The sequence below is a fragment of the Dama dama genome, chromosome 7, assembly GCF_033118175.1.
Source record: "Dama dama isolate Ldn47 chromosome 7, ASM3311817v1, whole genome shotgun sequence".
NCBI classification, from domain to species: domain Eukaryota; kingdom Metazoa; phylum Chordata; class Mammalia; order Artiodactyla; family Cervidae; genus Dama; species Dama dama.
In genome coordinates, this window is record NC_083687.1 from 29,160,269 (window position 1) to 29,187,953 (window position 27,685).

The 27,685-nt window shown below is 56.3% G+C and overlaps 1 protein-coding gene across 3 annotated transcripts in view; it reads left to right on the forward strand.

Moving 5' to 3' along the window:
- Positions 1-27,660, forward strand: part of TNXB (tenascin XB) — a 56,816-nt gene extending 29,156 nt beyond the window's left edge. The window contains exons 1-32 of one of the 3 annotated variants that reach the window (XM_061147015.1): positions 1,642-1,684; positions 2,251-2,556; positions 3,570-3,869; positions 5,131-5,418; positions 5,687-5,995; positions 6,533-6,853; positions 6,979-7,323; positions 7,682-8,059; positions 8,442-8,789; positions 10,759-11,055; positions 12,589-12,921; positions 13,282-13,632; positions 14,015-14,362; positions 16,197-16,526; positions 18,283-18,606; positions 18,989-19,336; positions 19,950-20,237; positions 20,591-20,869; positions 22,097-22,384; positions 23,428-23,751; positions 24,069-24,404; positions 24,664-24,786; positions 24,898-25,035; positions 25,244-25,363; positions 25,469-25,612; positions 25,703-25,833; positions 25,957-26,089; positions 26,183-26,334; positions 26,427-26,523; positions 26,615-26,776; positions 26,860-27,023; positions 27,369-27,660. In XM_061147015.1, the coding sequence (XP_061002998.1) occupies positions 1,657-1,684; positions 2,251-2,556; positions 3,570-3,869; positions 5,131-5,418; positions 5,687-5,995; positions 6,533-6,853; positions 6,979-7,323; positions 7,682-8,059; positions 8,442-8,789; positions 10,759-11,055; positions 12,589-12,921; positions 13,282-13,632; positions 14,015-14,362; positions 16,197-16,526; positions 18,283-18,606; positions 18,989-19,336; positions 19,950-20,237; positions 20,591-20,869; positions 22,097-22,384; positions 23,428-23,751; positions 24,069-24,404; positions 24,664-24,786; positions 24,898-25,035; positions 25,244-25,363; positions 25,469-25,612; positions 25,703-25,833; positions 25,957-26,089; positions 26,183-26,334; positions 26,427-26,523; positions 26,615-26,776; positions 26,860-27,023; positions 27,369-27,470 (7,935 nt within the window). In that variant the 5' untranslated portion in view covers positions 1,642-1,656 and the 3' untranslated portion in view covers positions 27,471-27,660. Of the gene's footprint in view, positions 1-1,641; positions 1,685-2,250; positions 2,557-3,569; positions 3,870-5,130; positions 5,419-5,686; positions 5,996-6,532; positions 6,854-6,978; positions 7,324-7,681; positions 8,060-8,441; positions 8,790-10,758; positions 11,056-12,588; positions 12,922-13,281; positions 13,633-14,014; positions 14,363-16,196; positions 16,527-18,282; positions 18,607-18,988; positions 19,337-19,949; positions 20,238-20,590; positions 20,870-22,096; positions 22,385-23,427; positions 23,752-24,068; positions 24,405-24,663; positions 24,787-24,897; positions 25,036-25,243; positions 25,364-25,468; positions 25,613-25,702; positions 25,834-25,956; positions 26,090-26,182; positions 26,335-26,426; positions 26,524-26,614; positions 26,777-26,859; positions 27,024-27,368 lie in introns of those variants that run through there. The other 2 variants (XM_061147013.1, XM_061147014.1) reach the window with 2 other exon arrangements.
- Positions 27,661-27,685: the final 25 nt, after the last annotated feature.

Consider the following 27,685-nt stretch of genomic DNA (forward strand, 5'->3'; position numbering starts at 1 on the left):
ACACAGCACGTGCTGAGCCGTTGCTAGGAGAGGAACTAATGTGCAGCTTTAGAAACATTGCTAAATTGGGAAAGGATTTTACCAAATGCAGCATGGGGACTGCGGTACTCACGGGTAGTTATCATTCCGCCTTCCCCAGTTGAGCCAAAGCACCAGCGATAAGTCTTGATGGTGAGGACAGTTTCTCTCTCATGGAAAGAAGTGCAGAGAGGGCGAAAACAAGCAGGAAATGGAAGCTACAGGAATAACAGAGTTGAAAGGCAAATTAAATGGAACACAACGCCTGGCCTGGTTCCTGGACCTGGGAGAAGCTCAGTACATGGTGGTCACTCCCTCCCGCCTTCAGCTGCCTCCATCCCTGCCCTTCCCACTCAGACTTACTTCTGTCCTTCTGAGGCCTCATCACCAGCCCATTTTTACTTTAATTTTTTAAAAAAGTTTTTTGGTCAAGCTGATGGCTTATAGGATTTTAGGACCAGGGATTGAACCCATTCCCCCTACAGTGGAAGCATCAAGTGCTAACCAAGAACCACCAGGGGATTCTCATGCCAGCCTCACCTCCCCATTTTAGGTCTATTTACTTATTTTTAACTGTTCTGGGTCTTCATTGCTTCACAGGCTTTTCTCTGGTTGTGGTGAGTGAGTGCTGCTCTCTAGTTGCGGTGCAGGGGCTTCCTATTGCAGTGGCTTCTCTTGTTGAGGAGCACGGGCTCTAGACATGCTGGCTTCTTTCAGGGGTCGGACCCGCGTCTCCAGCACTGGCAGGTGGATTCTTTACCACTGAGCCACCAGGGAAGCCCCCCAGCCCATTTTGAAAGCAGGTTTTATGAGTACAGAGCCTAATCTTATCCTCCCACAGGAACCTGAGAAACAGGATCTTGGGAACCCACCCACCTAGCCACCCCTGTGCTACTTGCCTCTTGGGACCACTTTCCAGGCTGGTCCTAATAAGCAGTGCCTCCCAGACTCAGCTCGCTCTGGGGCAGTGGGGACTAGCCGGTCCTTAGCTCAGCCTCTCCCAGATGTGCATACCACTCATTAACTTAACAAACATTGTGGAGCACCCACTGGGTGCTGGTGCTGGGGACACAGCAGTGAACAAGGCAAGGCTCCTTCCAGGAGCTCACATTCTATCAGAGGAGACAGGCACCAAATTGCACAAATGTGTCTGTAGGGCTGTGTGTGAGACAGTGACAAGAGCTGGGGAGAAAAGTAAAGCCCGGTAGGCGAGATGGTGAGTGGGTGGGAAGCGGGCTGGAAAGGGACTCGCTGAAGTAGGACCTGCTGGAGGGAGAGGACAAGTCATGCAGGCCTCTGGGGAAGAGCTTCCGGGCAGAGGGAATGTCTGAGGACCAGAGAGGACTGTTTTGGAATGAGGAGGGTGGTGTGAGAGGTAAACATGTGGGGCCTCGGAGGGAGGTCATTGTAAGGACTTGGCTTTTTGCTCTGAGTGAGATGGAAGCCATGGCGGGAACAGGCTCTGACTAATGTGCTAACAGTGGGGAACACAGTGAAGAGGGGAGGAGGAGGGGGATTTAGGAGACTGTGCCATAATCCAGTAAGAGCTGTGTGCTTAGAGGAGGTGAGTGGTAGTCGCTCAGTTGTGTCCGACTCTTTGCAACCCCATGGACTGTATCCTGCCAGGTTCCTCTGTCCATGGAATTCTCCAAGCAAGAACACTGGAGTAGGTTGCCATTTCCTTTTCCAACTTAGAGGGGGTGGTGGTGGACTTAAGGAGCAGGGGAGTCAGCTTCTGAAGGCAGTGCCGACAGGACTTACTCGAAGGCCGGCCGTGGGGTGGAGGAGAGGACTCAGGTATGACTCTGACAGTGAAGTGGGGGTTTTGATGAGGTGGGAAGTCTGTGGAGGGAACAGGAGTTGCGGGGGAAAGCCCCTGAACTTGGCTTTGGACTGGAATTTGGGATCAGTTAGGCACCCAAGGAAGATGCTGAGCACACCCAAGTCTGGGGGTCAGCTGGGAGGTCTGGCTGGAGGACTTGGAGCCAGAGATGGGCAGATGGACCTTCAGCCACTTTCCCAGGGTCTTGGTGGTGACTGACACCCCTCCCCACCAAGCACAGCCCCAGATTCTGGCAGGCACTTAGTGAAGGCTTGTCGGCCAGACAGGTGTTGCCAATCAGTGTAGTCTTACATCAGAACCACCCCATGGGCACCACCACAACAACACAGATAATTACTACCAAGGGGAAGAGGGGCTTTTCCTGACAGCCTCCCCCATTTCTGTCTCAGCTCCACAAGCAGAAGAGACTCCTCCGGCCACCGAGCCCCCCAAGGAACCGCGCCTCGGGGAGCTGACAGTGACAGATGTGACCCCCAACTCCGTGGGCCTCGCATGGACAGTCCCTGAGGGTCAGTTTGACTCTTTTGTGGTCCAGTACAAGGACAGGGACGGGCAGCCCCACGTGATCCCTGTGGCTGCAGACCAGCGAGAGGTCACTGTCTCCGGGCTGGAGCCTGAGCGCAAATACAGGATGAACGTGTACGGCCTACATGGTGGGCAGCGCGTGGGCCCCCTCTCCGTGGTGGCCCTGACTGGTGAGTGAGGGCGGGTCAAGGCAGTCCCCATCCCTGGTCACCCAGGGCCACCCCCCATCCCCAGCCTCTCGCTCAGATCCTCCCCAGTCACAGGCATGTGGTCTGTTTCCTGACCCCAGAGATCCTCTTGTGAGCTGGAACCTTCCCTGTCTTCCAGTTTCTATCTCTGCTCTGCCTCCTCCCCCAGGCAGGGTTGTCTTCCTCCCCTCCGACCAGGTCCAGCCAGACGCTATCTCTCTGATCATCCACAGCTGTTTCCTCCCCTCTCTTCACAACCCTGCTGTGACTTGGACCAGCTACCACCTCCCCCTGCTGCCCTTTTTCACTGGGGTTAAACAACACACATCCCTCGAATCTTTTCTCAGAGGCCCTCGGCCCCCTTGGCCTGGACTGTGTTCCCTTCTGGCCGACCCAGAGTCTTCCTTCCTCAGGAATATGGCCCTTGCTCTCCACTCCCGGCGTCTCCTGCCCCTCACGCCTTCTGGGGACAGGCCACCACCGTTTCTGTGCTGTGGTGTCTATGAAACCAGTGAACCCCTTTCAGAGCAATGTCTTAAAATCTATAAAGTAAAATGCATAGGATTTTACCATACCATATCGATTCTATTGATAGCCAATTATCAAAGGTATTTTAAAACTCAAATTTATGAATTAGTAATATAGGAACTTCACTAGTAGTCCATTAAATAACAAGAACCTTGTGGCATGTTTAATAACCTATTTAGAAGCAGTGATGAGTGTGGAGTGTTTTGAAGTTTCTGCAGTAATTCTAAGCTGATGTGACAGCATCTGTGATTCCTGTTGGTGACAGTCACGAGCACTGCTAGTACCACCGTGTTGATTTCCTATATGCATCATTGAAGGAAATGCTAGAGGCTGGTGAAAATAGAGATGTAACTGCTCCCTGTCTCAGTTCAATACCCCCTGGAGGCCCTCAGAGCCCAGGAGCCCTGCAAGGGGGGAGTTTTCCTGCCAGAGATCTCAGCCATGTTCTCTGTCTTCCTGGATCCTAGCTCCCGTCCCCCCAGCCCCAGTCACAGAGCCTCCCGTGGAGCCACGCCTGGGGGAGCTGACGGTGACAGATGTGACCCCGGACTCCGTGGGCCTCTCCTGGACCGTCGCCGAGGGCAAATTCGACTCCTTCTTGGTCCAGTACAAGGACAGGGACGGGCAGCCCCAGGTGGTGCCTGTGGCCGCCGACCAGCGTGAGGTCACCGTCCCCGGCCTGGAGCCCAGTAGGAAATACAAGTTCCTGCTCTTTGGGATCCAAGATGGGAAACGCCGTGGCCCAGTCTCTGTGGAGGCAAAGACAGGTGAGAGGGACCCCCACGAAGTTGAGGTCCCAGCCCCACTGTCCTTCTTCCCGCTGCCTGAATGCCTCTCCTTTCCACCTGGTCTCCCTTTCATCCACCTCTTCCTTTTTATTTGAAAAGCCCTGCTGCCTTGTCCCTTCCCAGTCAGATAGGAACCAAGAAAATGAAGTGGGTTCCTGGATCAGTTCCCCTGGCTGACTTTCACCTCTTCTTGTAATTCCTGCTTCTGTTCAATGGCTCCTCCAGGACCCTTCCTGGAAGGTGGAAGCACGAGACACAGCAGGACTGGGAAGCAAGGGCGGGAGACCAGAGCTGTTCCACATCCAAGTCTCAGCCTTGTGTAGCCATCACCTCCCAAGAGAGAGCTTTCCACTGACCCTCACCCTGTTTCCTGCCCTGCAGGCCCAGGCACGCTGGGTCCCATATCTGCCTCTCCAGAGGGACCGCTTTCCTCCCCTGCCCTCTTCCTGGAGCCTTAGAAACGAGGACCAGAAGAGCCCAAGACTGGCTGCCCAGTCTGGCCCAGTCGGGCCCAGCCCATCTATGCCCTTTCCTGGATTTTGATCCAGGCCCTCCCCTGCCCCTGGGGGTTCCCAGTTGCCAGAGAACTCTCACAATAACAATGCCGTCAGCGTCCTTGCTGTCCAGAAAGGCAGAAGGCCAGCTCCTTCTCAGGCCCCGGGATGGCTTCTTGGGCAGACACCAGATCCTTCTCCTGTCTGAGCATCCTTCTTCTCCTTGTACCCCTCCTCACACAAAAGCAGTCCCAACTCCTCCACCAGGTCCTATGAGGGTCACCGTCATCATAATATCCTACCTCCCCACCAGCTGTCTGCCCCCAGGGACCTGTACCCGCTCTGATGTCCTCAGGACCCTTGGGTTTTCCCAGAGAACAGTCAAATCACAAACAATAGATTCCTTGGTCAGAGAAAATAAGCAGATGAAGCCTGTGATAAGCTGCACCCTGCCAAGGAAATGGTCCCTATCAGGTCCCTATATAGAGTCTGGATAACAAGTGTAATAAGATAAATAGGAAGTTAGGGAATCACTTTTCCCAGGACAGAAGGCTGCTCCCTGCGCTGGTTAACGGACAGAGGCATGGCCAGATGAGGATGCTGGTGGGCATGTGATGGTGATAGAAATATCTGGAGGAAGCACTGATCATTTGGGCAGTTCTAGATTTTTCCAACTCCAGAGGGAGGCAGTCAAGGAGTCATTTTGGAAAAAAAAAATAAACACAAGAAACTTTCCTCTCTGTCAGTTGGCCGAGGTGACGCCAGCCCAGGAGCCCCACCCCGCCTCGGGGAGCTGTGGGTGACAGACCCCACCCCAGACTCACTGCGCCTCTCCTGGACGGTCCCCGAGGGCCACTTCGACTCCTTTGTGGTCCAGTTCAAGGACAGGGATGGGCCCCGCGTGGTGTCCGTGGAGGGCCATGAGCGCTCAGTCACCATCAGCCCTCTGGACTCCGGCCGCAAGTACAGATTCCTTGTCTACGGCCTCCTGGGCAAGAGGCGCCATGGCCCCCTCACCGCCGAGGGCACCACAGGTGAGGGCAGCCCCTGCAGGGGGTGTCCCTGGTCTGGAGGGGCCCCTGGGGAAGGTTGCTGTGGTCACTTGTAGTGGCTGTCATCATGGCTGTTGTTTGGCTCTAGTTGTCTGTCTGGAATCCAGCCCATCGCCTTGCACAAGCCCGAAGACCCAGTCCTGCAGGGCGCAGCCGCAGCTCAGTCCCATCTTTAGACCTCTCAGTCCTTCCCTTCAGGGTCACCCAGCCTTCCAGAAACAACCATTTCCTCTCTGTGTTTCCATCTCAGAGACCCACAGAGCAGTGGACGAGTCTGGAACAAAGCGTCCCTCCAAACCACGTCTGGGGGAAGAGTTGCAGGTGACCGGTGTGACATCAGACTCCGTGGGCCTCTCGTGGACAGTCCCCGAGGGCCACTTCGACTCCTTTGTGATCCAGTACAGGGACAGAGATGGCCAACCCCAGGTGGTGCCTGTGGAGGGCAGCCACAGGGAGGTCAGTGTCTCGGGCCTGGACCCTGCCCGCAGGTACAAGCTACTGCTCTACGGGCTGTCCAGGGACAAGCGAGTGGGTCCCATCTCCACCATCGCTGTGACTGGTGAGTGCAGCCAGGGGAATTCGCTGTCCCTCCTTCCCACCTGGCTCTCCTGGTCTGATGGAGTCAGGATTTCTGAGCTTCCTGTACCCCTTCTTTTGGGGGAAGAGGTCAGCTTCATATAGGCATAATTTACATACAATAAAATTCACCTACTTTAACAGCATAATTCAGTGAGTTTGGGCAGATGTCTAAGTCATGACCATTACTACAACAAAGATAGAAAACAATGACTCCAGACGTTTCCCCATGCTCCTTGACTGTCAGTTTCCCTGATCCCAGCTTCTGGCAACCACTAATTGCTTCCTGTCATTATAGTTTTGCCTTTTTAAGTGTTTCGTTTAACAGACTCTTACAGTACATAGTTTTTTGTGTGTTTTTCCTGCACTTAGCATGATGCTTTTGAAGTTCATCCCTGGGTATCAGTAGTTGGTCCTTTTTATTACTGATCTCTTGTCCTCACCTCCCTCCCTCCATCCATCCTCTTGGAGAGTCTTGGTGCAGCTACAGACCACTCACCCCTCTCTACCTGTCTCTCAGAACCAGCCCCCAGGGAAGAAATCGAAGCTGAGCCTGAAACTTTCAGTCATGCAGCATCTGAGCCCCATCTGGGGGAGGTGACTCTGGAGGAGGCCACCCCACACAGCCTGCATCTCTCATGGACAGCAACTGAGGGAGAATTTGACTCCTTTGAGGTCCAATACACAGATGAGGATGGGCAACGCCAAGAAGTTAATGTAGGGGGCGACCAGCATGACATCACCATCTCTGACCTGGAATCTGACCACAGATACCTGGTGAGCCTGTACGGTTTCCACAACGGGCAACGTGTTGGTCCTGCCCACATCGAGGCCATGACAGGTGAGCAAAAGAACTCTGCCCACTCAGCTTCCTTCCAGGGGGCCATGAGGGCACAGAGGAGGGCCGAGTCCCCACGGACCCTGTGCCCCTCTCTCAGGTCCTTTTCTCTCCATGTCTGTGTTCAGCCCCAAGAGAGGAGGATGATGAACCTTCAGAATCTCCCTCTACCCCCCAAACCCCGTCCACCGTGGCCCCCAAGCCACCCATCAAGCCCCGCCTCGGGGAGCTGGAGGTGACAGATGCCACGCCTGACTCCCTGAGCCTCTTCTGGACCATCCCCGAGGGCCAGTTCGACCACTTCCTGATCCAGTACAAGAACGGGGATGGGCAGCCCAAGGTGGTGAGGGTCCCTGGGGATGAGGACGAGGTCACCATCTCGGGCCTGGAGCCAGACCACAAGTACAAGATGAACCTCTATGGCTTCCACGACCGCCAGCGTGTGGGCCCTGTCTCTGTCATCGGGGTGACCAGTGAGTGGACAGTGGAAGCCCCAGGATGGGACCTAGTGGGGAGATCACCCCCTCAGGTTATGGGGGAGTGGGGTGTGGGAGGCCCCTCTCCTCGAGTCTGAGCCATGGTGACCTTTGTGTCCTCCTGGGCAGAGAAGGGCCTCTGTGAGCCAAGCTGGTGGCGGCCCTGGTCCCCACAGCTGACCCCGGGGGCTCCGGGCATGTCTGTGAGGTGTGGACCAAGCAGGACCACCCAGCCCCAAGGATAGGCTTCTGTGAACTGACTTCAGGGCCCGGAGTCAAAGCCAAGGCTTGGGAGGAGACCCAAGGACATCTCCTGGGGACCCTGCCTCACCCTCTGTGTGTCCCTTCTTCTCAGCTGCAGAGGAAGAGACACCCAGCCCCACAGAGATGGAGGAGACCCCCAGCCCCACAGAGATGGAGGAGACCCCCAGCCCCACAGAACCCAGCACAGAGGCCCCGGAGCCCCCCGAGGAGCCCCTGCTGGGGGAGCTGATGGTGACAGGATCCTCCCCAGACTCGCTGAGCCTCTCCTGGACCGTCCCCCAGGGCCACTTTGACTCCTTCACCGTCCAGTACAAGAATGGGGATGGGCAGCCCCAGGTGGTGAGGGTGCCCGGGGACGAGGACGAGGTCACTGTCTCAGGCCTGGAGCCAGACCACAAGTACAAGATGAACCTGTACGGCTTCCATGACCGCCAGCGTGTGGGCCCCGTCTCTGTCATCGGGATGACCAGTGAGTGGACGGTGGAAGCCTCAGGGTGGGACCTAGTGGGAGATCACCCCCTCAGGTGATGGGGAGTGGGGTGCGGGAGGCCCCTCTCCTCCAGTCTGAGCCATGATGCCCTATGTGCCTCCCCTACGCTCCCTGAGGACTAGAGGGTCCTCCTGGGCAGAGAAGGGCCTCTGTGAGCCATGCTGGTAGTGGTCCTGGTCCCCACAGCTGACACCGGGGGCTCCAGGCATGTTTGTGAGGTGTGGACCGAGCAGGACCACCAGGCTCCTTAGGCTCCTCTGAACTGACCTCAGGGTCCCCAGTGGGGACCATGGCTCGGGAGGAGACCCAAGGACGTCTCCTGGGGACCTTGCCTCACCCTCTGTGTGTCCCTTCTTCTCAGCTGCAGAGGAAGAGACCCCCAGCCCCACAGAGATGGAGGAGACCCCCAGCCCCACGGAACCCAGTACAGAGGCCCCGGAGCCCCCCGAGGAGCCCCTTCTAGGGGAGCTGACAGTGACAGGATCCTCCCCAGACTCGCTGAGCCTCTCCTGGACCGTCCCCCAGGGCCACTTCGACTCCTTCACCGTCCAGTACAAGGGCAGGGACGGGCCCCAGGTGGTGCGTGTCGGGGGCGAGGAGACTGAGGTGACCGTTGGGGGCCTGGAGCCCGGACGCAAGTACAAGATGAACCTGTACGGCCTGCACGGGGGGCAGCGCATGGGCCCCGTGTCCACTGTGGGCGTGACTGGTGAGTGAGAGTGGGGCTTGGGATGAGGTTTCAGGAAAGGTCTCATTGTAGAGCCTCTCGAGTGTCTTCCACTGAAGACCCTAAAACCCCCAAATCTCTACTTCATTCATTATCCATTCAGCACTTCAGGACAAGTGTTATCTAGGAGCAGGAAGAGGGAGTCCCAGGGAAATGCTTGCCCTTGAGAGGCCAGTGAGGACTGAGGCCTCCAAGCCAGTCATACATGACCTGTCTGTGGCTCTCTGCTTTGCGTAGAAACTCTGAAAAGAACATTTTTGGGGTGTTGGGACAAATGCAATGAAATATTAAATCTCAACAAGTATTTATTATATAAAATTTCAGACATATATCCAAAGGGAAAGAATAGCATAATGAATTCCTATGTGTCAATAACCCTGCTTCAACCAAAAAGCACGTCTTGGACAGTCTAGCTCATCCAGACCCCACTCACTTCCCACCATCCTCAACTAGAATATCATCTTGCTGCTTCTTTTTTTTTAATGTATTTTATTTTGGCAGTGATGGGTCTTCATTGCTACACACAGGTTTTGTCTAGTTGTGGCGAGCGGGGGCTACTCTATGTTGTGGTACACAGGCTTCTCATTGCAGCGGCTTCTCTTGTTGCAGAGCTCAAGCTCTAGGTGCTGGGGGTTCAGCAGTTACCACTGGAGGGCTCTAGAGCACAGGCTCAGTAATTGTAGCACAAGGAGTTAGCTGCTCTGCGGCATGTGGGATCTTCCCGGAGCAGGGATCAAACCCATGTACCCTGTGTTGGCAGGCAGATTCTTAACCACTAGGAAGTCCTAGAATGTTTTCTTTATTAACAGCTTTATTGAGGTATACTTTACATACCATAGAATTCACCTGTTTTAAGCATACAGCTTATCAATCTTAGTGTATTCACAGGATTGTACAACCATCATCACTGTCTATTAATAATTTTAGAACTTTTCCACCACATTGAGATGAAATCTGGTGTCCAGACCCATTTTCATGCCCATTTCCAATCCCCACAAATCTACTTTCTGTCTCTGTAGATTTGCCTTTTCTGGACACATCATATAACTGGGATCATACAATACCTGCTTCTTTCATGTCTGACTTCTTTTACCACATTTTAGCATGTTTTTGAGGTTGATCTGTGTTGTAGCATGTAGCAGTACTTCATTCCTTTATAGTCAAATAATATTCCATTGTATGGATACACTGCTGTAATATTTTAAAATGTATTTTATATGCTCTTTACTTCATCGTTACATATTTAAGTGTACTGCTCTTTTCAAAAAGACCATTTAAAAGTAACCATGACACAGTGATTGTGCCTTTAAAAACCAGATATTTGGGTATTACTAGTTTCCTGATTCCCTGGTGGCTCAGACGGTAAAGAATCCGCCAGCAATGCGTAAGAGCTAGGTTCGATCCCTGGATTAGGAAGATCCCCTGGAGGAGGGCATGGCAACCTACTCCAGTATTATTGCCTGGAGAATCCACATGGACAGAGGAGCCAGGCAGACTACATTACAGTCCATGGGGTCACAAAGAGTTGGACATGACTGAGCGACTAAGCACACAGCCTCCTGATAGTGTCCTAATTGTTCTTTTGCAATTTTTTGCTGGAATCAGATCCAATTAAGAAAGATAGGCTGCAATTGGGAGAACTGGGATTTTAAATAGGGTGGGCAGGAAAGGCCCTAAAGAGAAGTTGACATTTGAATGAAGACTTGAAGTAAGTGTGAACATGAGCCATGCTGACATCTGGGGAAAGAACATTCAGGTATTGAGGCAAGAGGTCACTTGGCACATTGGATGGACCATAAGGAGGCCACAAAGAGATTGTGATGGCATAGGCACAGCTGGATCTGAAGTTAGGCCCCCAGAGCTGGCCCACCTTCTGGCCTGAACCCAGGAAAGCAGGGCCTCAGCAGTTCCTTCCTGCAGCAGGAACGATTCGGTTTGCCTCTCTCTCCAGCCCCAGGAGAGGAGCCCCCTGCTAGCCCTCCTTTGAAGCCACAGCTGGGAGAGCTGACTGTGACAGATGCCACTCCCGACTCGCTGAGCCTCTCCTGGACTGTCCCCGAGGGCCAGTTTGACCACTTCCTAGTCCAATACAAGAACGGGGACGGGCAGCCCAAGGCAGTAAGGGTGCCTGGGGACGAGGATCGGGTCACCATCTCGGGCCTGGAGCCAGACCACAAGTACAAGATGAACCTGTCCGGCTTCCACGACGGCCAGCGCGTGGGCCCCGTCTCCACTGTCGGTCTGACTGGTGAGTGTGCAGCAGGACACTGGCCCTGAGCTGGGCTCCGTTTCCCTTTAACTGCCAGTACTCGTGTTTTTCTCCCACTGTTCTGGAGCCTGAGCCTCCCGAACTCCTGGGAGTGGTTCTGTGCCTGTCTTCACTCTAAGCCTTAGTGTCACGTTAGCTGTCTCGCCCTTTACACTTCTTGAGTCCTTGAAGAGGGAGGATGCCAAGGAAATAATAGGCTCAGGCAGACCTGGGGCTGGCCCTATTCTCGGCCCCTTAGAACCGTGTGACCTGGAGAGAGTCCCTCAGCCTCTCTGTGCCTCCCTTTCGGCATCCGTGCAGAAAGAATAGCCATACCTGTCTGGCAGGGTGGGCGAGGCCTGGCTCACCCACAGTGTCTGGTAACTACTGGCTCCTCCTTTTGAGGAAGAAAATTAGTTACTAAAAACCCTTGGGTGAATTCTCATAATTATTATTGATTTCACTGGGTAAAATTCTATTTGATACTGATACCCATGGATTCTATGTCAACATGGAACCCTGCTATCATGGATACTGTTACTTCAGTAGTTAACATTAATCATGGTGGCTTAGTCGCTAAGTCGTGTCTGATTCTTGCGATCCCATGGACTGGAGCCCACCAGCCTCCTCTGTCCGTGGGATTCTCCAGGTGGGAATACTGGAGTGGGCTGCCATTTCCTTCTCCAGAGGGAGATTCCTGACCTAGGAATCGAACCCGGTTCTCCTGCATTGCAGGCAGATTCTTTACTGACTGAACTATGAGGGAAGCCCTAATATTAGTCATATGTGCAGCTAAACAAGATATTTTCTCTTCATTAATTACTCCTCATCTTGGCTGTTGGTTGCTTCTGTTAAGTTCCTTTGTAACTATTACCTGCGACATGCTTAAAACCTGGTTCCCAAACACAATGGAGATATGAAACACGATGATTTTATAATTCAGCTATTAAGCCAGAATAAAACTCTATGCAGAACAGGAAAGACAAAAGACATCTGTGGGTGTGATGGGTCATCCCTGCCATAAACTGGCAAGAGAATTAATACAAGGTCCCCAAGCAACCCAACTGCAAAGATGATCTGATTTCCTGTGGTCTCATCTCTGCTGTCAACTGTGGAATCTAAATTAGATTCTCAAATGCTCAGAAAGGCCTTCTAAACCAGAGGAGGTATTAAAGGAAAATACCTAGGAACCTGAGCACAGGCACCTCCTGACGCGACGTGTCTGTTAGACATGGTGCTGTTACAAAGCATGAGTCCTGGCCCACTAAGTGAATTCGCTCAGCAACTCCTGCAGGTTCCATGCTGCACATGCTGAGGTCAGCGGCATCCCATCGTACCATCTTGACATCTCCACAGTGTGTGTCCTGCCCCTGGAAGCTGAACATTTAAACTCGGAAAATGAAGTCTTAACCCTGGGACACTGGCATCCCAGCTTCAGGGCCCCGGGAGTGTATCTGGGAGAAATCCCAGAATCCATCCTGTTAGGAAGGAGCTCAGGAAGCATGTCACCATTCTCTTTGTCTCCTGATCCAGCCTCAGAAAAAGACCATGAAATGACGCCAGCCCCAACAGACCTGCCCACTGCAGCTCCTGAGCCTCCCACCAAGCCCCGCCTGGGGGAACTGGCAGTGACGGATGCCACCCCCGACTCCCTGAGCCTCTCCTGGACCATCCCCGAGGGCCAGTTCGACCACTTCCTGATCCAGTACAAGAACGGGGACGGGCAGCCCAAGGCAGTGAGGGTGCCTGGGGACGAGGACGAGGTCACCATCTCGGGCCTGGAGCCAGACCACAAGTACAAGATGAACCTGTATGGCTTCCACGACCGCCAGCGTGTGGGCCCTGTCTCTGTCATCGGGGTGACCAGTGAGTGGACAGTGGAAGCCCCAGGATGGGACCTAGTGGGGAGATCACCCCCTCGGGTGATGGGGGAGTGGGGTGCGGGAGGCCCCTCTCCTCGAGTCTGAGCCACGGTTACCTTTGTGTGTCCTCCTGGGCAGAGAAGGGCCTCTGTGAGCCAAGCTGGTGGCGGCTCTGGTCCCCACAGCTGACCCCGGGGGCTCCGGGCATGTCTGTGAGGTGTGGACCAAGCAGGATCACCCAACCCCAAGGACCGGTTCCTTCGAACTGACTTCAGGACCCAGAGTCAAAGCCAAGGCTTGGGAGGAGACCCAAGGACATCTCCTGGGGACCCTGCCTCACCCTCTGTGTGTCCCTTCTTCTCAGCTGCAGAGGAAGAGACCCCCAGCCCCACAGAGATGGAGGAGACCCCCAGCCCCACGGAACCCAGCACAGAGGCCCCGGAGCCCCCCGAGGAGCCCCTCCTGGGGGAGCTGACGGTGACAGGATCCTCCCCAGACTCGCTGAGCCTCTCCTGGACCGTCCCCCAGGGCCACTTCGACTCCTTCACCGTCCAGTACAAGAACGGGGATGGGCAGCCTCAGGTGGTGAGGGTGCCAGGGCATGACAGTGGGGTCACCATCTCGGGCCTGGAGCCAGACCACAAGTACAAGATGAACCTGTACGGCTTCCATGACCGCCAGCGTGTGGGCCCCGTCTCTGTCATCGGGGTGACCAGTGAGTGGACAGTGGAAGCCTCAGGGTGGGACCTAGTGGGAGATCACCCCCTCAGGTGATGGGGAGTGGGGTGCGGGAGGCCCCTCTCCTCCAGGCTGAGCCATGATGCCCTATGTGTCTCCCCTGGGCTCCCTGAGGACTAGAGGGTCCTCCTGGGCAGAGAAGGGCCTCTGTGAGCCATGCTGGTAGTGGTCCTGGTCCCCACAGCTGACACCGGGGGCTCCAGGCATGTTTGTGAGGTGTGGACCGAGCAGGACCACCAGCCTCCTTAGGCTCCTCTGAACTGACCTCGGGGTCCCCAGTGGGGACCATGGCTCGGGAGGAGACCCAAGGACGTCTCCCAGGGACCCTGCCTCACCCTCTGTGTGTCCCTTCTTCTCAGCTGCAGAGGAAGAGACCCCCAGCCCCACAGAGATGGAGGAGACCCCCAGCCCCACGGAACCCAGCACAGAGGCCCCGGAGCGCCCTGAGGAGCCCCTCCTGGGGGAGCTGATGGTGACAGGATCCTCCCCAGACTCGCTGAGCCTCTCCTGGACCGTCCCCCAGGGCCACTTCGACTCCTTCACCGTCCAGTACAAGGGCAGGGACGGGCCCCAGGTGGTGCGTGTTGGGGGCGAGGAGACTGAGGTGACCGTTGGGGGCCTGGAGCCCGGACGCAAGTACAAGATGAACCTGTACGGCCTGCTCGGGGGGCAGCGCGTGGGCCCCGTGTCCACCGTGGGCGTGACCGGTGAGTGAGGGCGGGGCTCACGGGTCTCCGGGGTGGAAATACCTTTTCCTCATGGGTGACCTGGTAGACTGTTCTGTTATTTCACCAGACCTGGAACCCCTTTTATGCCCTTCCTCCATGGCCCTGGGCCATGACCTGAGTGTAGTGGTCTGGCCTTTGTCCACCCACAGCCTCATTGTCCACAGTAGTAGCATGACCTCCTCTGATGATCAGTCACTGGCTGCCTCTAAGGGTGAAATATGTCAGGCTCAGACCAAGCTTGACTTTGATAGAATTTTCTTTTCTTTCCGTCTTAATCACAAATCACAGCATTCTTTGTTATAACAAGAAAAAAAATGAAAGAAACAACCCAACATCCAATCACACTGAGATGATTAAGTAATTAGACAACAATCTGTGAAATGACCTATTATGGCATCATTGAAATGTTTAAACATAAGACAATTATTTTATACTTTACAATGAAATAAGAGTTTATAATGTTTGTAAGGAGGCTAATCAAAACCACTTGAAAATAACTTGCATAGTAAGACAACTGGAAGGAAACACATCCCACGGGATGCATGATTTGTGGGACACAATAGAATATTTTGTACTTTTTTTCCCCACTTTGTTCTGTTCTGTGTCATTTACATTTTCTTAAGTGACAAGCAGTTTTTCTTTTATAATCAGGAAATTTTTTTTCAATACATTGTCTCCTCTTTTGTATCCCTTCCATTTTTTCTGCTTATCATTCTTACAATTTATTTCATTGATGATTATGAAAAAGTTACAATTTCTAGTCTCTAAGAAATGAGGGAAAAAATCCCCAAGGTGAATTGAATTCCCCACTTGTAGTCAAGGTGGCTTTTCTAAGTCACTGTCAGTCGTGACAGTATGTCACCAGGGTCCCTCTGCACGTGGGAGAACCCAGCTCCTGAGAGCCAATCTTTTTGGGGGGTGAGTCAACTGTCTGTGTGCGGTTCACTCTTCCCTCCTGAAGACACTTCGGACTGAGGGCCCCATCTCATGCAAATCACAAGCATGTGCAAAAAGCACAGAGGGACCCATGTCCCTACTCCACATCCACCGCTGGACTACTAATTCTTACAATCCAGGGTTTCTTTTTAAGTCTGTATTTTTCTCTGAAAAGCATATAGCAACATGATGGAAAGTTTGGAAAGTAGGGGAAAAAAATCTCTCATCGGACCACTTTCTGATCCAAGAACCACCATTCATAACAATGTGTGTAACACCCTCTCTTTCTGTGTTTTCCATGCCCGCATGTTTTCAGGTTGCAGAGGGTTCATGTAATTCTTGGCTCTTAACTTTTTTTGTACCTAAGTTACACTGAGAGCATTTATCCTGTGGCTACACAACCGTCATTAATCATCATTTTAATGGCCATTTGATGCTTCATGGTGAAAGTGCCATAACAAAATTAATCTTCTTCTGTGGTTCCTTTGGAGTCCTAACACATCTTGCTGTCATGAATAATCCCAAAATGAACTCCGGTGATACAATTTTTCCTGCTTTTTAATAATTTTCTTAGGATAGCTGCCCAGAAATGAGATTATTGGTTCAAAGGAAATGAGCAGTATTTTGGCTCCCGACATGCATGTCCGAATTGCCTTCTGAAGCTTCATGGTGCCCGCCAGCCAGTATGTGACGGGGTCGGGTGTGTCTCGGTCTCCCCTGCGTGGAGTCACCGAATGCTGCACCCAGAGGTTGCATGAGCCTCCAGGCCTGCAGCTTGAGGGGTGTTTCGCTGGATGCCCCCGGTTGTCTCTGCTGATATCAGCAGACGTCAAAGCAAGTCGCCATCTAAGCCTCTGCCCCCAATCTCTTTTCTCAGACCCTCAGGAGGTTGTGGAAGAGACCCCCAGCCCCACGGAGCCCAGCACAGAGGCCCCAGAGCCCCCCGAGGAGCCCCTCCTGGGGGAGCTGACGGTGACAGGATCCTCCCCGGACTCGCTGAGCCTCTCCTGGACCGTCCCCCAGGGCCACTTCGACTCCTTCACCGTCCAGTACAAGGGCAGGGACGGGCCCCAGGTGATGCGTGTCAGGGGCGAGGAGACTGAGGTGACCATTGGGGGCCTGGAGTCCGGACACAAGTACAAGATGAACTTGTACGGCCTGCACGGGGGGCGGCGCGTGGGCCCCGTGTCCACCGTGGGCGTGACCGGTGAGTGAGTGCGGGGCGTGACCGATGCGTGAGGTGGGGAGCGTGGGGTGCAGGATGGGGAGGACAGGTCCTGGAAGAGTTTCCCTTTATTCCCATCTAAACGAAAACATAAATATTCTCAGAACGTCAGGTGGTCGGGGCGTCTTGTTAAAAGGCAGATTCAGGTTTGGCAGGTTTGGGCTGGGGCTGGACATGCTGGATTTCTAAAGTCCTTCCTGATGCTGATGCTGCTGGTCCAGGGACCACACTCTGCTAAAACTCCTCACAAAGCACCTGGACACTTCCTTAGATTCTATCAGACAGAATCGTGCTTGCATGCCTGAGATCCTCACAGGAGCTCAGCCGAGCTCGGCCTCTCCATAGTTGACTGGAGGCTGTGGAGGAAGGCAGGAGTGTGCTCAGAGTTTAGTGTCTGGACTGAAACGCCCCCTAGCCACACGGTTTGGGTGTTAACAGACTTGTGACGCCAGTGGTTCAAGAAAGCTGTGGGTGGCCTGAGCCAAGCACTGAGGAAGTTCACTGAGATAAACCTTGAACGTGGCAGAGAAACCAGTTCTTATCCGACGGGGCTCACAGACAGGCTGTGGACCAGCAAAGGGGGATGTGTAGGTGACGGGAAGCCCCACGGCCAGGCCAAAACTGGGCAGTGAGGCCAACACCAGCCTGCCTGCCCACGGGTGTCCACGGGTTCCCACGGGACAGCTGAGACTTGACGACCGGCAGGCGTTATCTTGGTAACACTTACAGCCAGGATGAAGGGTCTCAGTCGGTACTAGGAACATCATGGCACAAGAGAGGATTTTGTATGAAATTCTTGGGGTGGGAGAGATAGTCTTGAGATGGGGATAGAGAGGTTGGGACTGCTCAGGGAGCCAGAAATTTCTCTCCCAGAATAGAGATGACTGCTGCCCAGTTTTATGCTAAGACTGAGACCCTCGGATGTGCTTTTAAAGGCTTGTTCTGGCTCCCTGTGAAGAACAGGTGGAGGAGGGAGGCAGAGAGACTCATAGGGAGGTGGTAACCCAGGTGACAGGTAAGGGCATCCCAGACAAGGGTGGCGGGGCTGCAGGAGTGGGGAGTGAGAAGATGCAGGAGGAACTCCAGAGAGAGAATCGGCACTCTAAGTCTTAACGACAGCTGGTGCATGCGTGCTAAGTCGCTTCAGTCGTGGCTGACTCTGTGACCCCATGGATTGTAGCCAGGCTTTTCTGTCCATGGGATTCTCCAGGCAAGAATACGGGGGTGGGTTGCCATACCTCCTCCAGGGGATCTTCCTGACCCAGGGATTGAACCCACATCTCTTAGTCTCTTGCTTTGGCAGGCGGGTTCTTTACCACTAGCACCACCCGGGAGAACAGCAGATGGCAACAGGAATGGATCTAAGAAAACTCCGGGTTTCTGATTAGAGAAGGGGGATGGGGCTTCTTCTGAGCTGCTTGGGGGCCAAGACATGAGCCAAAAGGAGTTCAGATGCCGTTAGACCGCAGTGGAGGGAGGCCCGGAGCACAGTGGCCATGTGGGCCTGTGTGTGAGGAAGGGTGCTGGTAGGTAGGGGTGAGAGCAGAGTGGATGAGGCTAAGGTGCCAGGAAGGCCAACATCAAAGGGACCAGAAAGAAAGAGTTAAGAGAAAGAGGAGTTAGAGCTCCTGTGGACAGACATGTCCTGTACTTTATTATTTTATTTTTGTAATACACCCCTTTATATGCTGAACTGAGGACTGAGGAGACCTCACCTATCCTGTATGTCTCTGTGCAGCTCTGGACTACGACTCCATGACCACCCAAACCCCATCCACTGCGGTCCCCGAGCCTCCCACCAAGCCCCGCCTGGGGGAGCTGACTGTGACAGATGCCACCCCCGACTCCCTGAGCCTCTCCTGGACCGTCCCTGAGGGCCAGTTCGACCACTTCCTGATCCAGTACAAGAACGGGGACGGGCAGCCCAAGGCAGTGAGGGTGCCTGGGGACGAGGACGAGGTCACCATCTCGGGCCTGGAGCCAGACCACAAGTACAAGATGAACCTGTATGGCTTCCACGACCGCCAGCGTGTGGGCCCTGTCTCTGTCATCGGGGTGACCAGTGAGTGGATGGTGGAAGCCTCAGGGTGGGACCTAGTGGGAGATCACCCCCTCAGGTGATGGGGAGTGGGGTGCAGGAGGCCCCTCTCCTCGAGGCTGAGCCATGATGCCCTATGTGCCTCCCCTGGGCTCCCTGAGGACTAGAGGGTCCTCCTGGGCAGAGAAGGGCCTCTGTGAGCCATGCTGGTGGCGGCCCAGGTCCCCACAGCTGACCCTAGAGACTCCAGGCATGTCTGTGAAGTGTGGACCGAGCAGGACCACCAGCCTCCTTAGGCTCCTCTGAACTGACCTCGGGGTCCCCAGTGGGGACCATGGCTTGGGAGGAGACCTAAGGACGTCTCCCGGGGACCTTGCCTCACCCTCTGTGTGTCCCTTCTTCTCAGCTGCAGAGGAAGAGACCCCCAGCCCCACAGAGGTGGAGGAGACCCCCAGCCCCACAGAACCCAGCACAGAGGCCCCGGAGCCCCCCGAGGAGCCCCTTCTAGGGGAGCTGACAGTGACAGGATCCTCCCCAGACTCGCTGAGCCTCTCCTGGACCGTCCCCCAGGGCCACTTCGACTCCTTCACCGTCCAGTACAAGGGCAGGGACGGGCCCCAGGTGGTGCGTGTCGGGGGCGAGGAGACTGAGGTGACCGTTGGGGGCCTGGAGCCCGGACACAAGTACAAGATGAACCTGTACGGCCTGCACGGGGGGCAGCGCGTGGGCCCCGTGTCCACCGTGGGCGTGACCGGTGAGTAGTAGAATAAGCCCTGAGCCGTAGGTTTCCTCTGTTGCCCTCTTGTTTCCCTCTTTGGGATATCAGCACTTCTCACAAACGGAGCCTGTTCTCTTTCCTCACGTGGTGCTGAGGATCCCACCCCCATGCTCAAATTGCGTGAGGACTGACGGACGGTGTGCTCAGGGTCAGCTCAGCAGGTAGCCTCTGCCCCATACGTTTCAGCTTTCTTCCTTCCTTCATGATCTGGACCCTCAGACTTGCTCAGATGTTCATGTGTGGCTTCCTCAGCCTCCCTGACCGAGCATTTTAGCAGCTCAGAGCACAGATGGAGAACCAGGTTCTCTAGGTTGAATCCTGCTCTGAAGGTACTGATTTTGCAAATGTTTCTTAACTTCTCTGCACCATGGATGCCCACACAACAAGGGTGCTAAGGATAAAAGCACCTACTTCAGCGGCTGTGTGAAGATTAAAATCACCATTTGCAAACTGCCTACAGCAGTGCCTGGGACACATGAAGCAGTTAAGAAGAGTTTGCTGCAAATGGTCATTTCACAGCCAGGGAGCAGCCCCCCTACTCTGGCCCAGGGTCCTGTCATTGACCACAGCCTTCTCTGCTCTGTTCCAGCCTCCCTGACTACGGAGCCCCGCCTGGCACCCCGCCTGGGGGAGCTGACGGTGGCAGCCGTGACCTCGGACACAGCGCGCCTCTCATGGACGGTGGAGCAGGGGCCCTTCGATTCCTTCCTGGTCCAGTACAAGGATGTGCAGGGGCAGCCCCAGACAGTGCCCGTGGGTGGAGACCTCCGAGAGGTCACAGTTTCAAGCTTGGCCCCCGGCCGCAAGTACAAGTTCCTGCTGTTCGGACTCCGGGATGAGAAACGACATGGCCCAGTCTCTGCAGACGCAAAGACTCGTGAGTGAGGGCTGGAGGCCGCCTTTGCCACCTGACCATCATCCACTCCCTTGAGGAATTTCACGTTTCCATGCTCCACACCCCAGCCCCCAGTTTATTTACCGGGTTCAGTGAAATCCAAGTCCTGAGTACCTGGTTACCCTCTCGTTCCTATCCTACTCCTCCTATATCCCCAGGAACACTTGTTCTATTCCCTGGCCCCTCTTTAATCCCTGCTCCTCTGCCTCCCCTCCTCCTGACCTGTGACCTTGTCACCCCCTCCCAGCACCCAGAGCCAGTACCTAGACCCTAGCACCCTGAGGAGGCTGCCTGTTTCATTTCTGTCACATTCCATGCACCTCTGTCTTGTCCAGTCCCAGACACAAAACCTGCTCCCCGCCTGGGGGAGCTGACGGTGACGGATGTGACCCCGGACTCTGTGGGCCTCTCCTGGACCGTCCCTGAGGGTGAATTCGACTCCTTCGTGGTCCAGTACAAGGATAGGGACGGGCAGCCCCGCATGGTGCCTGTGGCCGCCGACCAGCGTGAGGTCACCATCCCTGGCCTGGAGCCCAATAGGAAATACAAGTTCCTGCTCTATGGGCTGGTAGGCAGGAAACGACTGGGCCCCATCTCTGCTGAAGGCAGCACAGGTGAGCCCCGGGTTCCCCCGCCCACAGCCTTTTCCAGAGCTGTCTTTCATCTGAGCCCCCAGAGCTGGCCCCGGGGTTTCGACATGGCAATCATAACACCAAAAGCAAATATTTATTGAGTCCCTACTGAATGCCAGGCACTGTTCTAAGCATTTATTTCCTTCAATCTCTTATTGGCAATATAGTAAGAAGAACTCAGACTTTGGAGCCAAGCAGACTTCTGATTTCCAGCTATGTGGGCTTGGACAGGCCACTTCTTTCCCTTGAGCCTCAGTTTCCAGACCTGCATTATGGTTATGAATAATACCTAATGGGGCTCAATAAATGTTCACATCCTCCTCCGTCCATTCCAGTTCTATGGCAAGAAGTGGAAAATATGGGAGGGTTTGGCTGCAGAAAGACTATGGAAAAATCTGGTGTCTTGTGACCATGACTCAGCCCCTTGAGGAAGGGGTGGAGGTGGGTCACTGACCCTTACCCCACCTCTAGGACCATGAGTCACCCTGGCCAGACAAGGATGGGGCACATGGCCAGCTGGGGGCTGGGGGTCTCAGACTCCATAATTATCTTCCCCAAACCCTCACTGTGGAGACTGGATACAGGCTTCTCCAACCCTCATCAGTCAGCACCCACGCCCACCTAGACAAGTCCCTTTTGTGCTCCGCTCTGCCTGTCATCCTCTCAGCTCTGCCCCTGACTTCTCCCTCTGACCCACCCAGCCACCCTGGTCTAGTGGAGTTAGTGCTGACTGGAAGCAGGTGGCAAGGAGAGCCCAGGCTGATGGCAAGGCAGGGGGAGGTCATGGCCAGCGATGGGAGCCCAGGAGCTTGGCTGGCTGCCCGGGCCAGCTCTGACTGTTTGGGGACGTCTCCCTGACAACCCAGACATCCTCTGGGCGCCTTTCTCAGCTCTGGCCACATTCCAGGCTCTGGGGGTCAGGGGTCAGGGGAAACTGAGGCCCTTCCTGCAACCCCAGCCTGCCCTTTCTCATGAGGTGATCTTTCCTGCATTTACTGCGCCCTCATCACAGAGAGGAGGCAGTGGGGGCCAGAAGTTTGGGCAGTGGCCCCCCAGAGGCAAAAACTGGGCTCCTTTGGAAGGGCGGGGCTGGGACAGCCTGTCTCCCCAGGTGGGGGGAGGACCCTCCCTCCTCCCAGAAGTTGCCAGGGCTGAGATAAAGGCAGCTCTTAATTAAGGGCTTCTCCCCAACCCCCACTCTCCCCACAGCCCCCCTGGAGAAGGAACGGCAGCCCCCACCCCGCCTGGGGGAGCTGACAGTGACGGATGAGACCCCAAACTCCCTGCGCCTCTCATGGACGGTGGCCCAGGGCCCCTTTGACTCCTTCGTGGTCCAGTACAGGGGCACAGACGGGCAGCCCCAGATGGTGCCTGTGGCTGCAGACCAGAGGGAGGTCACCGTAGAGGGCCTGGAGCCTGGCAGGAAATACAAGTTTCTGCTCTACGGGCTCCTTAGAGGACAGCGCCTGGGCCCCGCCTCTGTCCTGGGAATGACAGGTGAGCAGGAGGCCATGCTGCTTGGTCCCTGAAAACCGGCCTGAGTGCATATCCTCAGGCCTTTGTGCTGCAGGTCAGGCAGGCGTGGTCAAGGTGGAGGCGCAAGGGGGCGCTGCCCAGGGCTCAGGAGGAAGAGCCTCAGAACAGTGATCGAGGGGTCCGTCAAAAGCAGAGCCAAAACAAGCAGAAAGACAAAGCCCTGGCAAAGGTCCCTAACCTCCCGCCTCCCCGCCCCTCCCCACCACTCAGCCCCACAGCTGCCAGCTGCTCCCTATCACCCTACTGGATCTTCTCTTACCTCCCAGCAGGCAGCGGCCTTGCCCGGATAAGGCAAACCCCCTCCCATGGATGAGTCAGGAGCATTTTCTCAAATGGAAAATTACTGGAAAACAAGGCAGGCAAGGAGCATAGAAAGCAATAGGAGTGACTGCACTGATGGAGTTCCCCTTCCAGACTTCCTAATATCGCCCCCTCCCCTCCAACCCCACATCAGCCTGGCTGATGGGATTCGCTCTTCAAGTTCTCCTGCCAGTTCCATCCTCAGGTCTTCACAGCAGGGAGGCCCATGTGCCCTGAGCTCAGAGAGGGACTGAGTGAGTCCTGCCTCATGCCAAGGCTCAGGCCGCCCTGGGGGGTTAGGGAGGTAGCAGGGCCCATGCAGACATCTAGAGTGGGGCACGCTGAGACCTCGGGACAGAGAAGGAGAAAACAAGTGAGGGATTCAGGCAGCATAGGAGCCCCACAGAGAGGCCATGGGGCCACCAGGCTGGCGCTCAGATAGGCCCGGGTGGTGGTGGCGGGGGAGTCAGGGTTTCAGCAAGGATGCAGCACATTCAAGAGAAGGAATCCGATGCTAGGAAAGCCTGCGTCCGTGTCTTCTCTCCACTTGGCTGCTGTGGCCAGGATGGAAAAGCACCCCCCCCCAACCCCCACCTCAACCTGAGCCCTGACACCCTCCCTCTCTGGAAGGTCAGATGCAGTGGGTGGGCCCCTCTGCACCCCCCACCCCGCACTCAGCTTCTCCCTGGGCTTCTCCCACACAGCCCCAGAAGAGGACACACCAGCACCCTGGCGCCCAGCCACAGAGGCCCCCAAGCCCCCTGAAGGGCCCCGCCTAGGGGTGCTGGCGGTGAGGGACGTGTCCCCGGACTCCCTGCGCCTCTCCTGGAGCGTGGTCCGGGGCCCCTTCGACTCCTTTGTGGTCCAGTATCAGGACACAGATGGGCAGCCCCAGGCCTTGCTCGTGGGAGGCGACCAGAACAAGGTCCTCGTGTCCGGCCTGGAGCCCAGCACCTCCTACAAGTTCTTCCTCTATGGCCTCCATGAAGGGAAGCGCCTGGGGCCCGTCTCAGCTGACGGCACCACAGGTACCGCCTGGAGAGGGACTGGCGTCCTGGCCTTGGCTGCCTCTAGTCTGGGACTGGGAAGGCGAAAGGGGGTGCCCAGAAGTGGTGCCCACGGGGAAAGAATGTGAGGGGGCGCCACGGAGGGAGGAAGGGGCGCTCCGGCAGGCCTTGGCCCAACACGCGTGTTGTCATCATGGGTCTGACCTGTCATTATGGGTGGCAGCCCCTCACTAGCCCCTTTTTACAGAAAGGAAATGAGGGCCAGGAAGGGACCTGCCGCAGGGCACCTAGCTGGTGTACTTCTGTCTGCAAACCCTTCTCTCCCACCCACTCTGCAGGGCCAGTTCCTGCGGGTCAGACCCCCGGAGAGCCGGGGCCCCGGCTGTCCCACCTGTCGGTGACTGATGTGACCACGAGTTCACTGCGGCTCAACTGGGAGGCCCCACCCGAGGCCTTTGACTCCTTCCTGCTCCGCTTCGGAGTCCCATCTCCAAGCACCCTGGAACCGCAGCTACGTCCCCTGCTGCAGCGGGAGCTGACGGTGCCAGGGACACGGCGCTCAGCCGTGCTGCGGGACCTGCATCCAGGGACCCTGTACACCCTTACATTGTACGGGCTGCGCGGGCCCCACAAGGCCGACAGCATCCAGGGCACAGCCCGGACCCTCAGTCCAGGTGAGGCTCCATCCTGGGCACATAGGCGCCCTGCCCCAAAGTGGGAGTCTTGTACTTTGTAGGGTGGGACCTAGTGCCACAGGCAGAGCGGGAGTTGGTGAGTGGTGGAGAGCTTGGAATCTGCAGAGCAGCTTCCATTACCAGGTCCAGAGGAAAGGGGGGTGGTGGTGAGCATGTCTGGAGTCTGTGGGACCCCAGGAGAAGGAGCCTCCCCACCCCGTGCCCTCATCATCATTCCTTTGCACATCCCTCCCATCAGTTCTGGAGAGCCCCCGTGACCTCCAGTTCAGCGAAATCAGGGAGACCTCAGCCAGGGTCAGCTGGACGCCCCCAGCGTCCAGGGTGGACGGCTTCAAAGTTTCCTACCAACTGGCAGATGGAGGTAATATCCTTCGGCCTGTGTCCTTGCTCTTTTCCCCCTGCACCCTGCCCGCCCCGTTGTTCCTCCTTGCCTCCCCGGCCGCCTCCCTGCCAGCCCACTGTGTGTTTCCAGGGGAGCCACAGAGTGTGCAGGTGGATGGCCGGACCCAGAAACTCGAGGGGCTGATCCCAGGCGCTCAGTACGAGGTGACTGTGGTCTCCGTCCGTGGCTTTGAGGAGAGTGAGCCTCTCACAGGCTTCTTGACCACAGGTGAGCGGGACTGGGACCCCGGGCAGGAAGTAGGGGGAGAAAATAGGGCACTGGTAGGAGTTGAGAGTGAATGGGGAAGGGGAGGGGAACGGGGGTGTTGGAGGCTCCAATGGCAGACAAGAGGTGCATCGGAGTTTGGGAAGGCGATGGGTGGGGAACGCAGACGGGACCAGCTCTGAGCACCACCCCCTCCCCGTCCTTCTCCCAGTTCCTGATGGCCCCACCCAGCTGCGGGCACTGAACCTGACTGATGAATCCGCCCTGCTGCACTGGAAGCCCCCCCAGACCCCGGTGGACACCTATGACGTCAAGGTCACAGCCCCAGGGGGTGAGTGAGGCTGGTTGAGGCCTCTGGGGGGTACTCGTTCAGGGAGGGGGAGTGGAGGGCAGGCTGGGTTCCAGCAGGGCAGCGCTGATACCCGCCCCCTCCCAGCCCCTTCCCTCCAGGCCTCAGCCCCTGGCAGCGCCATGGACTACCCCCTGCAGGGCCTGGTGACCCACACCAACTACACGGCAACCTTGCGTGGCCTTCGGGGCCCCAACTTCACCTCCCCAGCCAGCATCACCTTCACCACAGGTGTGGTCCGTGAGGTGCATGGGACGGGGGGGAAGGAGCAAGAGAGCCAGGAAGGGCCTCATCTCCATCTTCTCTTCCTCCTGCTCTCAGGGTTGGAGGCGCCCCAGGACTTGGAGGCCAAGGAAGTGACCCCCCGGACAGCCCTGCTCACTTGGACGGCGCCCGAAGTCTCCCCAACTGGTTACCTGCTCAGCTTCAACACCCCAGGGGGACAGACCCAGGTGCCCCAAGCCCTGCTCCTCAGGCCAGCTCCCTCCCTGGGTTTCAGTCCAGAGAGGCTGCCTCTGCTTCTGGGGGTGGGCACCACCTCCCTCTCCCCTGACCACCTCTTGTCTGTTCCGTAGGAGATCCTGCTCCCAGGAAGGGTCACCTCTCACCAGCTCCGCGGCCTCTTTCCCTCCACCCCCTACAGCACATGGCTCCGGGCCATGTGGGGCGACAGCTTCACTCCCCCCGTGTCCACCTCCTTCACCACTGGTACTCGGGCCCTGGGACCTGAGACTCGGGGATGACTGGGTAGCAGGGGTCTAGGATCTGGATAAAGAACTGGCCCCTCACTCCTCTCCCCAGGTGGACTGCGGATCCCCTTCCCCCGGGACTGTGGGGAGGAGATGCAGAACGGGGTCAGCACATCAAGGACCACCACCATCTTCCTCAATGGCAACCGCGAGCGACCCCTGAATGTGTTTTGCGACATGGAGACCGATGGGGGTGGCTGGCTGGTGGGTGGCGGTCAGAAGCCCACGGGGTCTGTACCAGGAGGGGTTGCCAGGCTGGGAGCCACAGGCTGACAGTACCTCCACCTACTTCCCAGGTATTCCAGCGCCGCATGGATGGAAAAACGGACTTCTGGAGGGACTGGGAGGACTACGCCCATGGTTTTGGGAACATCTCTGGGGAGTTCTGGCTGGGTGAGTACCTCACAGGGATTGAGGGACCCGGGAAGGGCTTGGGGCCCTGTGGACTCACACTCCCCCATGAGCACAAACTCCCCACCCACAGGCAATGAGGCCCTGCACAGCCTGACCAAAGCCGGCGACTACTCCTTGCGAGTGGATCTGCGGGCTGGGGACGAGGCCGTGTTTGCCCAGTACGACTCCTTCCAAGTAGACTCGGCCGATGAGTACTACCGCCTCCACCTGGAAGGCTACCACGGCACCGCAGGTGAGGGCTCAGTCTGGGAGGCGGGCAGGGAGAGCCAGGAGAGAAGAGAAAAGGACCTCACTGCTCCTTCCACACCCTGCCAGGGGACTCCATGAGCTACCACAGCGGCAGTGTCTTCTCTGCCCGGGACCGAGACCCCAACAACTTGCTCATCTCCTGTGCCGTCTCTTACCGAGGGGCCTGGTGGTACAGGAACTGCCACTATGCCAACCTGAACGGGCTTTATGGGAGCACAGTGGACCACCAGGTGAGAGGTCTGGGGGGCCGCACCAAGCTGGGGGTGCTTGGGGCTCCACCTGCCTGGGTGTCTGTGATACACACCGTGATAAGTCATTGAATGGCTCAGCGCTTCAGGGCCCTCGCCTGTGAAATGGAACAATAATGCCAATCTCACCAGGTTATCTTGAGGAGGAGATGATTTATTGGATGTCAAGGGAGGGGTCAGGATTCTGCTTCAGTCCTTTGCAGTTGAGGGTTTAAGAAGGAAAAGGGGGAACACAATGGCTGATTTCTGGAAACATCTCCCCAGAGGTGAGAGCAGGTGGGAGCTGGATGTCAGACACTGACTCTCTCCCAACAACCCCCTTCCCAGGGAGTGAGCTGGTACTACTGGAAGGGCTTCGATTTCTCCGTGCCCTTCACGGAAATGAAGCTGAGACCGAGAAGCTACCGGCCCCCGGGCAGGGGAGGCTGAGCCGCCGCTCACCCCTCCAGCGCCCCACCATGACTGCCGAGCACTGAGGGGTTGCGCCGAGAGAAGAGCCAGGGGCCACCTTGACCATCCAGCCACCAGCGGAAGCCTTCTCCACCCGCGATCTCACAGCACCATGTTTACAGGGGGGAGGGCAGGGGTTTGTATGGGAGCAATAAAAGGAGACACCGAGGCACGTGACTGGCCGAGTCCTCCCC